Source organism: Pristis pectinata, chromosome 17, assembly GCF_009764475.1.
Source record: "Pristis pectinata isolate sPriPec2 chromosome 17, sPriPec2.1.pri, whole genome shotgun sequence".
In the NCBI taxonomy this organism is placed as follows: domain Eukaryota; kingdom Metazoa; phylum Chordata; class Chondrichthyes; order Rhinopristiformes; family Pristidae; genus Pristis; species Pristis pectinata.
Window position 1 is genome coordinate 41,574,457 of NC_067421.1, and position 12,493 is coordinate 41,586,949.

Genomic DNA, 12,493 nt, shown 5'->3' on the forward strand with positions numbered 1-12,493 from the left:
GTTTTTCACACAGAGGGTGGTGGGTATATGGAACTGCCAAGAGGTAGAGGTGGGTAGCAAAACAACACTTAAAAGATATTTAGACAGGTACATGGATAGGAAAGGTTTAGAGGGATATAGGCCAAACACAGGCATATGGGACTAGCTCAAGTAGGCCAACATGGACGAGTTGGGCCGAAGGGCCTGTTTCCATGCTGGATAACCCCATGATTCCAGCACAGAGACAGGCCCTTTGGCCCACCCACTCCTCACCGAGTTGAAAGACCTGGATAGAGTGGACGTGGAGAGGATGTTTCTAGTAGTGGGAGAGTCTAGGACCGGAGGCCACAGCCTCAGAATAGAAGGATGTCCCTTCAGAACAGAGATGAGGAAGGATTTTTTTAGCCGGGGGTGGGGGGCGTGTGAATCTGTGGAATTTATTGCCACAGATGGCTGTGGAGGCCAAGTCATTGGGTGTTTTTAAAGCAAAGGTTGATAGGTTCTTGATTAGTAAGGGCATCAAAGGTTATGGGGAGAAGGCAGGAGAATGGGGTTGAGAGGGTAAAATAAAACGATCCAATGGCGGAGCAGACTCGACGGGCTAAATGGCCTAATTCTGCTCCTGTGTCTTATGGACCATCAAACCCCCATTTAATCCAATTTGTGGAAGATACTATCACATGGCTGTTTGTGGGAGCTTGCTGTGCACAGATTAGCTGCCTGTATTTCCCACAATGCCACAGTGGCTACACTGACAAATACTAATTCCCTTCACGTGTTGTGAATGTTCTGGGCCGTCCCGTCTGTTGTCAGGTCTCTCTCGCTGGTCCCTGGGTCAGGGAAGGTACAGAGTCATCGTCATCCACTGGGTGAAGTTTTGAAGACCAAGTTGGGATTGAACCTGGGCCACTGGAGCTTGACTAGCTGTGCCACTGTGCCACCCAGAACACTGAAGCAGATTATTTGGATACTGACACAGTTGTCTGTGGAGTTTGCTGTGTGGAACATTCTGCCCCTTGGTGACTACAATTCAGAAGCACTTCATTGGCTGTGAGCACTTCGGGATTTCCTGAGGTTGTGGAAGACGCTAGACAAATCCAAGGGGCTCCCACCATGTAGGGGTGCAGGTTCAGCTCTGCGTACGTGATTGGGACATTTCCCAATGAATTCCCGAAGGGGAAGGAGTCAATGACCTGCCTTTACTTGTGTTCCTGGAGATACGAGAGACGCTGGCAACCACGGCTGCTCCAAGGTGTCTGGAAGTGTAAGTCTGCAGCGGGAAGTTATTTGGGAAAGGATAATACTGCAAATAATCTTTTGACAGGTTAACGCAGAACGAGAGATGGTAACGGGCTTAGTGTTGACTGTTCTGTAAATCTTTTGCTCTCTGTAAAATTAAGAAGCTGAAGGATTTACATCAGACCATATCTCATTAATGAATTCCTTAGTCTGCCTTGTCAAAGATTGGAAAAGCACACAAGGCACGTGTAAAGCCACAAGAAATATCCAGGTCAGGTCAAAGAATGGCCCTATCTGTGGATTACATTAATGTAAAATCAGATATTGGGTACTACAGCTGTGTTCCTCAATGTAACATGAAATGACTAATGTCAGTGTAAATGAGAATAATTTCTCAGCCAGTGACAGGAGCTTTCTTCTCTGATCTGTTGTCTAATTTTAGAATTTCATAACATGTTAGAAATGGTTATGAGGAAAAAATTGAGGAAATATTGCTTGGGTTTTTGATTTTTGTAACAGGGATCGGTGCTGGGACCTTTGCTGTTTGTAATAACCATGTACGATTTGGATGTGGATGTGTGGAGCATGGTCAGTAAGTTCACAGGTGACACGAAGATTGGTGGGGTTGTGGACAGTGTGGAGGGTGGTCTTGGGCTACAGGGTGATATCTATGTGTTGGTGAAATGGGCTGAGAGATGGCAGATGGAGATTAATCCAGCTAAATGGGAGTTGATGTATTTTGGGAGCACTCATGAGGCTTGGACACAGGTAGAGTCTTAGGGAGTATCGAGGAACAGAGGGACCTTGGTGTGTTTAAGTCCAAAAATCTTCAAAGCCAGGAAGCAGGTAGATAACTTGGTTAAGAAGGTATATGAGATACCAGCCTTCATTAGTCAGGTCACTGAATATAGAAGTAGGGAGGGTATGGTCCAACTTTATAAAACATTGGTCAGATCTCACTTGGAGCACTGTGTGCAGTTCTGGTCACCACACTACAGGAAGGGTGAGATAGCACTGGAGAGGGTGCAGAGGGGGTTGATCAGGACGTTGCCTGGGACGGAGCAGTTCAGTTATGAGGAGAGACTGGAGAGGCTGGGTCTGTTCTCCCTGGAGCGGAGGGGGTTAAGAGGCGGCATGACTGAGGTGTATAAAATGATGAGGGGTATAGACAGGGTGCACTGCAGGAAACTTTCCCCATATCAGAGGGAGATAAAACTAGAGGCCACAGATTTCGGGTGAGGGGGGAGAGATTTAGAGGGGATCTGAGGGGGGCCTTCTTCGCCCAGAGAGTGGGGAGTACCTGGAACACCCTGCCTGAGGGAGCGGTGGAAGCAGGGACTCTGACAGCGTTTATGAGGTGTTTCGACAAGGACTTGAATCACCCAGGTATAGAGGGCTGTGGGCCAAGTGCTGGCAGATGGGATTAATACGGATTGGTGCCAACTGGTCAGCACACACATGGTGGGCCGAACGGCCTGTTTCCATGCTGTATGACTCTATGCAACTCCAGTCACTTCCTCCTTACCCTGGCAAACATGATCCTGCAAAACATCACAATGTTTCATGGGCTACATTAATACCAAATGTTGTTGCTGAGCTGGAGAGTGGTGACCCAACCCTTGAAATGAAATCAATAAAAACCTCCAAATATTTTCTCTCTCTCCTTCCTGCGTGGCGTCACCAACACCGAGAGGGCTGCTGCTCACAAGCATTTCACTGCCCTCCTACCTCCTTCTGTACAGACGTGGATGCCACCTATGATAGATCCAGTAGCTCGCCCTACAAAGGTAACCAAGGGTTTTCTAGACCAATTCCTGTACCGTCCAGTCTCTCAGATGAACATAAGTAGGAGGGAGGAGGCCATTCAGCCCCTCAGGCCTGTTCCGTCATTCAACAAGACCATGGCTGATCCTCTACCTCACACACCACTTCCCTGCCCCAACCCATATCCCTCGATTCCTCTAACGTTCATTAAGCCTTGGATCTGTTGTTGGAGGCACAGGCAGACAGGGTGGTAAAGAAGTGCTTGGCATGCTTGCCTTCATCGGTCAGACCACTGAGTACAAGAGTTGGGATGCCATGTTGCACCTGTACAAGTCGTTGGTGAGACCACACTTGGAGCATTGTGCACAGCTCTGGTGGCCAAGCCATAGGAAGCATGTCATTGAGCTGGAGAAGGTGCAGAAAAAGATTCACAAGGATGTTACCAGGACTGGAGGGAGTGGGTTATAAGGAGAGGCTGGATAGGCTGGGATTCTTCTACCCTGGAATGCAGGAGGCTGAGGGGTGACCTTATAGAGGTTTATAAGATCATGAGGGGCGTGGATAAGGTGGACGGTCACAGACTTTTTCCCAGGGTAGGGGAGTCTAATACTAGAGGGCACAGGTTTAAGGTGAGCGGGGAGACATTTAACATGTGTCCCTGGGGCTTTGTGCTTGAGTGTCTGGAGTGGGATTTGAACCCACGACCTTCTGACCCAGAGGTGAGAGAGAGCCACCCACAGCACGTTGAAAACAGGAAGACAAGTTTTCAAAATCTTCAGATACGAAGCTCGAGTGGGAACACGTGCCTGTGGTGGGACACAGTTTCGTAACTGGTTTCCCAGCTGTGGAAGTATCCCCGATCAGCCATTCCCCGCACTCTCATCAGCACCCACCCCCACAACACCCACGGTCTCTCTCCCCACCAGAGGCTCCTGCTTCAGGAGGTGTCAGGTGCACGGGTCAGAAGGAACGACCTCACCTCTCCATAGGTAATGGTGTTGTTGTAGACCCTCATCTCCGGGTAGACGTTGTCCCTGTACCACTTGAAACTCCGACAGTTCAGCCTCTTCCGCAGGGCTACCCTCTCTGACACGTCCCCAAAGTCAACCCCTGGATTCTGTGAATGGTAAACAGGAAGGGTTAACAGAGCCACAAGCACACCAGAGGCCATTTGATCCATCACTTCTGTGACTGCCCAACTGAGTTACCCACCCTGCTGTACCTCCGGACAACTCTCACAGGACCACAGCAGGACTGGGAGGACCCTAAGAGCCTTTCTGACTTCTGAAGATATCTGGAGACACAAATGACTGCAGATGCCGGGATCCCGAGCAAAAGACAAACTACTGGAGGAACTCAGCGGGTCGAGCAGCATCTGTGGAGGCAGAGGGATGGTCGACGTTTTGGGTCGGGACCCTGAATTAGGACGTCTGGAAGGAACAACAACCTGCTGGAGGAACTCAGTGAGTCAGGTCGCACTTGATGCAGGGCCTCGACCTGAAACGTCAACCATACCTCTACCTCCACAGATGCTGCCCGACCTGCTGAGTTCCTCCAGCAGTTCATTTTTTGCTCCTAGGATCTGGGTGTTATGCCAGCATATATTGCCCATCCCCAATTGCCCCTGAACCAAGGAGGCAGTTAAGAGTCAATCACATTGGTGGGTCAGGAGTCACACACCAGGTAAGGGTGGTAGGTTTCCTCTGCTAATGGACATTAAACTGCTAAATTGGTTTATTATTGTCACATGTACTGAGGTACAGTGAAAAACTTTGTTTTGCATGCCGATCGTACAGATCAATTCATTACACAGGTAGTACAAGGGAAAACAATAACAGAATGCAGAATAAAGTGTAACAGCTACAGAGAAAGTGCAGTGCAGGCAGACAATAAGATGCAAGGTCATAACGAGGTAGATTGTGCACTCTGTACTAACCCAATGTAACTGCACTGTGTAATGAATTGACCTGTACGATCAGCATGCAAGACAAGTTTTTCACTGTACCTCGGTACAAATGACAATAATAAACCAATACCAATACCAAGAGTCCATCTTATCATACTAGGGAACCGTTCAATAATCTTATAACAGCAGGATAGATTAGTGACCCAGATGGGGTTTTATAACAATCCTGCAGTTCATCTTCAAAAAATAACTTCAGCTTTATTTGATTACTTGAATTAAATTGAAGGGGTGCAGCGGTTCAAGAAGGCAGCTCACCACCTCCTTCTCCAGGGTAACTAGGGACAGGCAATTAACTGCTGGCTCAGCCTGCGAAGCCCACATCTCTTGAATGAATATAAAAGTTCCTCAGCTGCCGTGGTGGGACTTGAACTCACATTTCTAGATGTAGTGCTCTGACCCTCGTGTAGTATGTTTAACCACAATGTTACTGTGCTCCGGTCAGCCTCACCAGCTTCATATCTACCTGCATTTTGAAAATGTGAAGAGAACGGTAATATGTGACTGGGAGAGTGTGATGACTTACAGGCAGTAATGTGCAGAATACTGTTAGTTTCATGGGGTAAGCACTTCAGTCTGTTGTATGCAATTGACCTGTTAATGAGTCTGTCCAGCGTAATGGCATAATAACTCTCTTTATACACTGCAAGATCAGAAATTAATTTACAAGCGTGTTTGTCCTTTAATATTAATTTTCAAGAGACAACTAGAGAACTAGAAGGATGGTTAACCCCTTCCATCCCACTCCATACTGAGTACAGGAGATTGTTCAGTCCCTCACACCTGCGCTGCTATTTAACAGGATTAGAGCTGATCCGTATCTTAATTCCAACTACCCAACTTCTCTCCATGTGACACAGAAGCAGGCCATTTGGCCCATCGAGTCTACATCAACAGGGTCAGGGAACAGCCCCTGAGGTCAAGTCCCCTGCTGCAGGAGTTACTGCTTCTCCTTAATTCCCAGACTCGGGATTGATGTGAGGACAGCCCTGAGAACATAACCTGTGTCCGTGGGCATCACTCACCTTTGTGACCATTGCTGGGTTCTTTACACCTCCAGCTGAGGCCCGGGGCCGCTGCTCTCTCCTCTCTCAGGATTCAAGGCCACTTCATGACACTCGCACAACAAGAAACATCTGAGAAGCTTGTTGGGAGAGAAGGCCATGAGCCAAGTGCCGGTACATGGGATCAGGAAAGATAGGTCCTTGATGGTCAGTAGGGCCAGGGTGGGCCAAAGAGCCTGTTTCTGTACTTGATGACTCTATGACACCTCGGTACACTGGCAGAAGTGGAACATGACAAAGTCTGGTGGCTGGTATTATTTTAGGTTTTAGTTTTGGAGTGTTCCTTTTTATTTAGTGAAATCAAAATGTTGGGGTAGGAACTGAAGAGTGGGATTCTGCTCTACATTTGGGTAAAGGGTCAGCTGATCCAGTCATGCTGGGTCTTGTTTGAGAAACCATAGAGTCCTACAGCACGGAAACAGGCCCTTCGGTCCACCAGGTCCATGCTGACCATCAAGTAACCATCTATACTAATCCCATTTACCAGCACTTGGTCCATGAGCTTCCATACCTTGGCAGTCCAATGCTTGTCTAAATACTTCTTAAATTTCGGAGAGTCACATTCTCCACCACCTACTGAGTTCCAGATACCAAACACCCTGTCTGGGGGTGGAAGAATTCCTCTCTGAACCTTTTTCCCCTCACCCTCAACCTCTGCCCTCCAGTTGTAGACATTTCTGCCACTGGGAGAAGTTTCCCACTATCCTGTCAGAGCAGACGACCCGGAACGACAACTGTTCATTTCCCTCCACAGACGCTGCCTGACCCGCTGAGTTCAAGTTCAAGTTACTTTATTGTCGTTCACCCATATGCTATAAAAACACATGGAGGAACGAAATGTCGTTTCCCCCAGACTCCCACAACAGAGGACATACATAAAACAGAAGACATACAATAAACGCAGACAAAAAAATTGTGCAAGTACAAATCATGCAAAAAACGGTACATATGGAATACAATTTAGTGCAGAGTTAGTGCAAAACCAAGTTAGATGAAGAAAATACAGAACTCAGTGTGTTGCACTAATTGTATAAACATGTTCAGCAGCAGCCAAAGTTCTTATACGCCATTGTGTAAACCACGGCTTTTGACGCCCTGTCTGGGCGTTTAGAGAGGAATTCCTTTGGGTTAAGGGTCAGCTTGTGTGTGGCTGGAGATTCCAGCATCTGCAGTCTCCTGTGTCCCCATGTAACAACCGTCTCCCCTACCGATGCACCCTCCTGGTTTTGCAGACCTCCGTTAGACTCAGCTGCTGGGTCCAAAGCCCTCTCTTCAACAGACTTGCAAACCCACCCACTTTCCGATCCGAGGAGCACCAGTCACACCTGCTCCCGTCCTCCACCGTGCAGAGTACACTTACGTTCATTGGTATGTTCCAGGCCATGTAGACGTGGGACTTGAAGTCGTCCATCCACACCTCGGCAGCTCGCAGGGCGTTGCGCTTGGCGTAGTAATCGATGTCGTTATTGTACGGCTTCTTGGTGCGTTCGATGTGGGCGACTCGGGAGCAAGGCAGTACCTCCATGCTGCCTCCGCACTGCCAGACCTGTGTGTTCAAAACCCAGCTGGTCAGTTACACGACCCAGGAGCCTTCGGCAGACGTGACCAGCACAAGGAGCCAGAGTGGCATAAACTCTAGGTGGTTTGACCCAATCAGGTTGCACCCATGAGAGATATCCTCATTGAAGAGTACTAAGCTTTTACAGGGCTTTGCGGGATGGATGTGGAGATGATGTTTCCCCTGCCTGAGATTAGTCATACAGCACGGAAACAGGCCACTTAGCCCAACTCATCCATGCTGACCAAATTGCCCGTCTAAGCTAGTCCCATTTGCCTGCATTTGGCCCATATCCCTCTAAACTTTTCCTATCCATGGACCTGTCCAAGTGCCTTTGAAAATGTTGTTATTGTACCTGCCTCAACCACTTCCTCTGGCAGCTCGTTCCATGTACCCACTATCCTCTCCGTGAAGAAGTTGCCCCTCAGGTCCCTTTTAAATCATTTCCCTCTCACCCTAAACCTGTGCCCTCTAGTTTTTGATCCCATTTCCCTGGAAAAAAGACAATGCGTGTTTACCTTATCTCTGCCCTCATGATTCTATAACCTTCTATAAGGCCAGCCCTCAGTCTCCTCCACTCCAAGGAATAAAGTCCCAGCCTGGCCAACCTCTCCTTATAACTCAGGCCCTCGAGTCCCGGTGACATCCTTTAAGATTTAAGATATATTTATTAGTCACACGTACATCGAAACACACAGTGAAATGCATCTTTTGCGTAGTGTTCTGGGGTCAGCCCGCAAGTGTCACCACACTTCTGGCGCCAACATAGCATGCCCACAACTTCCTAACCTGTACGTCTTTCGAATGTGGGAGGAAACCGGAGCACCCGGAGGAAACCCACGGAGACACGGGGAGAATGTACATACTCCTTACAGACAGTGGTCGGAATTGAACCCGGGTCTCTGGCGCTGTAAAATGTTACACTAACTCGTAAATCTTCCAGCGCCAGCGGTCACAGTAAGCGGTCAGCCATTCAGGACAGCGATAAGAAAGATTCCTTCACCCAGAGGGTGGTGAATCTTGAACTCTCTCCCCAAGAAGAATGTACATGCTCGGTCACTGACTATTTAAGAACAGAGATCAATAGTTTCTTGGACATAAAGGGAATCAAGGGATGTGGGATTAGTCCAGGAAAGATTAGATCAGTTTATTGTCATACACACCAGGGTGCAATGAAATTCCTCGCTTGCGTGAAGCTCACAGAGTAAACAGCATAAATACAATAACTACAAACAATACAATCACGACGAAGGCATGCCAACAGCTCTACTACTGTTTGAGGAGATTTGGTATGTCACCAGAGAGCATACCACAAAGTAAATTGCCCAATTTTTGAATAACATTTTAAACACTTTGCAGAATGAAAAATGAACATATAGAACATAGAACACTACAGAACGGTACAGGCCCTTTGGCCCACGATGTGCCGACATTTTATCCTGCTCTAAGATCTATCTAACCCTTCCCTCCCACAAAGCCCCCTACTTTCTATCATTCATACTTCTCAACATACTTAGTAGAGGTTGAAATACCACAAACAAACTTAATAAAAAATATTTGTTTTAAAATTGACTAAATTCTTAAATATTAATGTGAGGGGGTTACAAATATTAAATGATTATTGAAGGGCTAGAAGTTTTGGTAAACAGCATTTATGGCTTGGAACACCAGTAAAATCTCATGTACACCTCATGTAACAAAGTGTAATGTTTTCAGGACATTTCACAGCAAGAACAGTTCAAAAACACCCAAAGTTAGAGTCACAGAGCACTGCAGCACAGAAACAGGCCCTTCAGCCCATCTAGTCCATGCCGACCCTAATCCTATCTACCTGCACCCGGACCATATCCCTCCAAACCCTCTCATCCATGTACCTATCTAAACTTCTCTTAAATGTTACAACTGAACCCACATCCACCACTTCCGCTGGCAGCTCGTTCCACACTCGCACCACCCTCTGAGTGAAGAAGTTTCCCCTCAGATTCCCCTTAAATATCTCACCTTTCACCCTAAACCTATGACCTCTAGTTCTAGTCTCACCCAACCTGAGGGGAAAAAGCCTGCATACATTCACCCTGTTTGTACCCCTCATAATTTTGTATACCTCTATAAAATCTCCCCTCATTCTCTTGTGCTCAAGGGAATATTCAACCTATTCAATCTTTCCCTATAACTCAGGTCCTCAAGTCCCGGCAACATCCGTGTAAATTTTCTCTGCACTCTTTCAAGCTTATTGGTATCTCTCCTGTAGGTAGGTGACCAGAACTGCACACAATACTCTAAATTCGGCCTCACCAATGTCTTGTACAACTTCAACATAACGTCCCAACTCTCAATGCCCTGTGACGCCACTTTCAAGGAACTATGGATCTGTCCCAGGTCCCTTTGCTCTACCGCACACCTCAGAGCCCTACCATTCACTGTGTAAGTCTTACCCTGGTTTGTCCTCCCAAAGTGCAGCACCTCACACTTGTCTGCATTAAATTCCATCAACCATTTTACAGCCCATTTTCCTAGCTGGTCAAGATCACATTGCAAGCTTTGATAACCTTCCTCGCTGTCCACTACACCCCCAATCTTGGTGTCATCCACAAATTTGCTGATCCAGTTTCCCACATTATCCTCTAAATCATTAATATAGATGATAAACAACAACGGACCCAGCACCGATCCCTGCAGCACACCACTAGTCACAGGCCTCCAGTCAGAGAGACAACCATCTACTACTGCTCTCTGGCTTCTCCCGCTAAGCTAATGTTGAACCCAGTTGGCTACTTCATCCTGAATGCCAAGCAACTTAACCTTCTGGAGCAGCCTCCCATGCGGGACTTTGTTAAAGGCCATGCCTTCTCACCAGTTCAATGATTTCACTTGGATAATGCAGTGAAGCCACACCAAAGTGATAGCAGCCTCAGATTTTCACAGTAAACTCCACGTGAGCCAAGCTCCTGAAGCGGATGTCAGTTTGAGTGTGAATCAGCAACGACTGATGACAGGTTGAACCAGACCAAGGGATGAGACACTCGGTAAATAGCAAACCCGTTCAGCCTGTTCATATCACACTGAGCAGCTTCATCCACAGTCATTAATCTGGAGCAACGCACACGATGCTGGAGGAACTCAGCGGGTCGAGCAGCGTCTGTGGGGGGAGAGGGGTTGTCAATGTATCAGCTTGATATCCCGTACCAGGACTGAGAGACAAGAGGGAAGCTGGGTGGTACAAGGAGGTGAGGGGAGTGGTGAGAGAGGAGCCAGTGGGTGATTGGTGCATCGAGGAGGGGTGAGGGATGACAGGCAGGTGGAGCCGGGTAGGGGAGAGGGAGAGGTGGCGTTGAACACAGATGGAAGTGGGTGACAGGTTGCTCTCAACCCTTCAGTTCTTTCCTCCATCAGATCCTCTTTACTTACTTATTATGACAGAAAAGGAGGCCATTCAGTCCACTGTGCCCATCCTAGCCCCCAATAAAGCAATCCCAAAAGTCTCATTCCCTCTCCTTAAGTGCATCTATGTTAATTTCCCCAATCACTTCGTGTGGGAATGTGTTCCTTAATCTCACCACTCTCTGAGGAGCAAGATTTCTCCTGGATTCTTGATTTGGACAGTGTGCAGGCAGAAGGGATTAGATTAGTTGGGCATTTAATTACTAGTTTAATTAGTTTGGCAAAACATGGTGGGCCGAAGGGCCTGTTCCTGTGCTGTACTGTTCTGTGTTCTATTTCCACCATGACATTTCTGTTGGAACAAGGCAGCTTTGAGCGTGTGAATCTGTAAAGGCCATTGCTCTGTCTGGGGAGACAGTGATGATTTCAAATTGTCACTGAGCGACGTTTGGAGAATTGATTTAAGCAGAGACCTCGGGCAGATAGTGGCTGAGCCAAGGATAGAGAATGCTGGAGACACTCAGCAGGTCAGGCAGCAACTGTGGGGAGAGAAACAGAGTTAACATCTCAGGTCGACGACCTTTCATCAGAATTGTTTATCTGCTCAGAACCATTTTTGATCAAAGGTCGTCGACCTGAAACATTGACTCTGTTTCTCTCTCCACAGATGCTGCCTGACCTGCTGAGTATCTCCAGCACTTTTTGCTTTCATTTCAGATTCCCAGCATCTGCAGTATTTTGCTCTTCATTGAGGCCATTTTCCCTTACAGGAAGCACAGCAAGATCCAAGGCTAAGGGTTGGGGCACAAATGGTGAGATGAGCTTTGGACTGCTCAAGCAAAGATCAGGCACAGACTTAATGGGCTGAAAGGCCATTTTCTTCAGCTCTTGTCTCCGGATCACATTAACTGACCAGCTCCAGCTAACTGGACACTGCTCGCTAGCTTTGGAGTCAGTGACCGCGGGTTCGTCCCACCCCACGGCTGAGCCTGTTAGATCGAGGCTCCAGTACCACAGAAGTGCTGCCCTGAAGGAGACACTCTCTTTCAGAAGAGACATTAAACTGATACCCCCCTCCTGCTCTTGGTTGGATGTGAAAAAGGCAGTGGCTGATATTCCCAAGGGCTGGAAGTTTTTCCGCAGCCTTCTGGATTCTTCCAAAATTTCCTGCCTTAACATTCTCTCTTTAGAACAACATATCAACCAGGAGACACAGGGGACTGCAGACGCTGGAACCTGGAGCAACAAACAATCTGCTGGGGGAACTCAGTGGGTCGAGCAGCATCTGTGGGGGGAGAGGAATTGTCAACGTTTCGAGGTTTTGACCCCGGATGTCAACATTCCTTTCCCCCCACAGATGATGCTTGGCCTGCCAAATTGTCCAGCGGATTGTTTGTTGCTTAACATACAAACCAGTTTGCCTCTATACAAATGACCTCGAAGAAATGGCCAAACAACCCAAATTAAATTACAACATAAAGTCTTAAGTGCATCAGGAGATGAACGATACATGACTGATCCTTCCATTCTCACTGGAGCAGCAGC

General features: G+C 47.6%; 1 protein-coding gene across 1 annotated transcript in view; it reads right to left on the bottom strand.

Moving 5' to 3' along the window:
- galnt9 (polypeptide N-acetylgalactosaminyltransferase 9) overlaps positions 1-12,493 on the bottom strand; it is a 172,542-nt gene that overhangs the window by 42,701 nt on the left and 117,348 nt on the right. Inside the window, exons 7-8 of the mRNA XM_052032123.1 lie at positions 7,370-7,555; positions 3,962-4,099 (exon numbers count right to left, since the gene is read on the bottom strand). Of these exons, the coding sequence (XP_051888083.1) occupies positions 3,962-4,099; positions 7,370-7,555 (324 nt within the window). The remainder of the gene's footprint in view (positions 1-3,961; positions 4,100-7,369; positions 7,556-12,493) is intronic.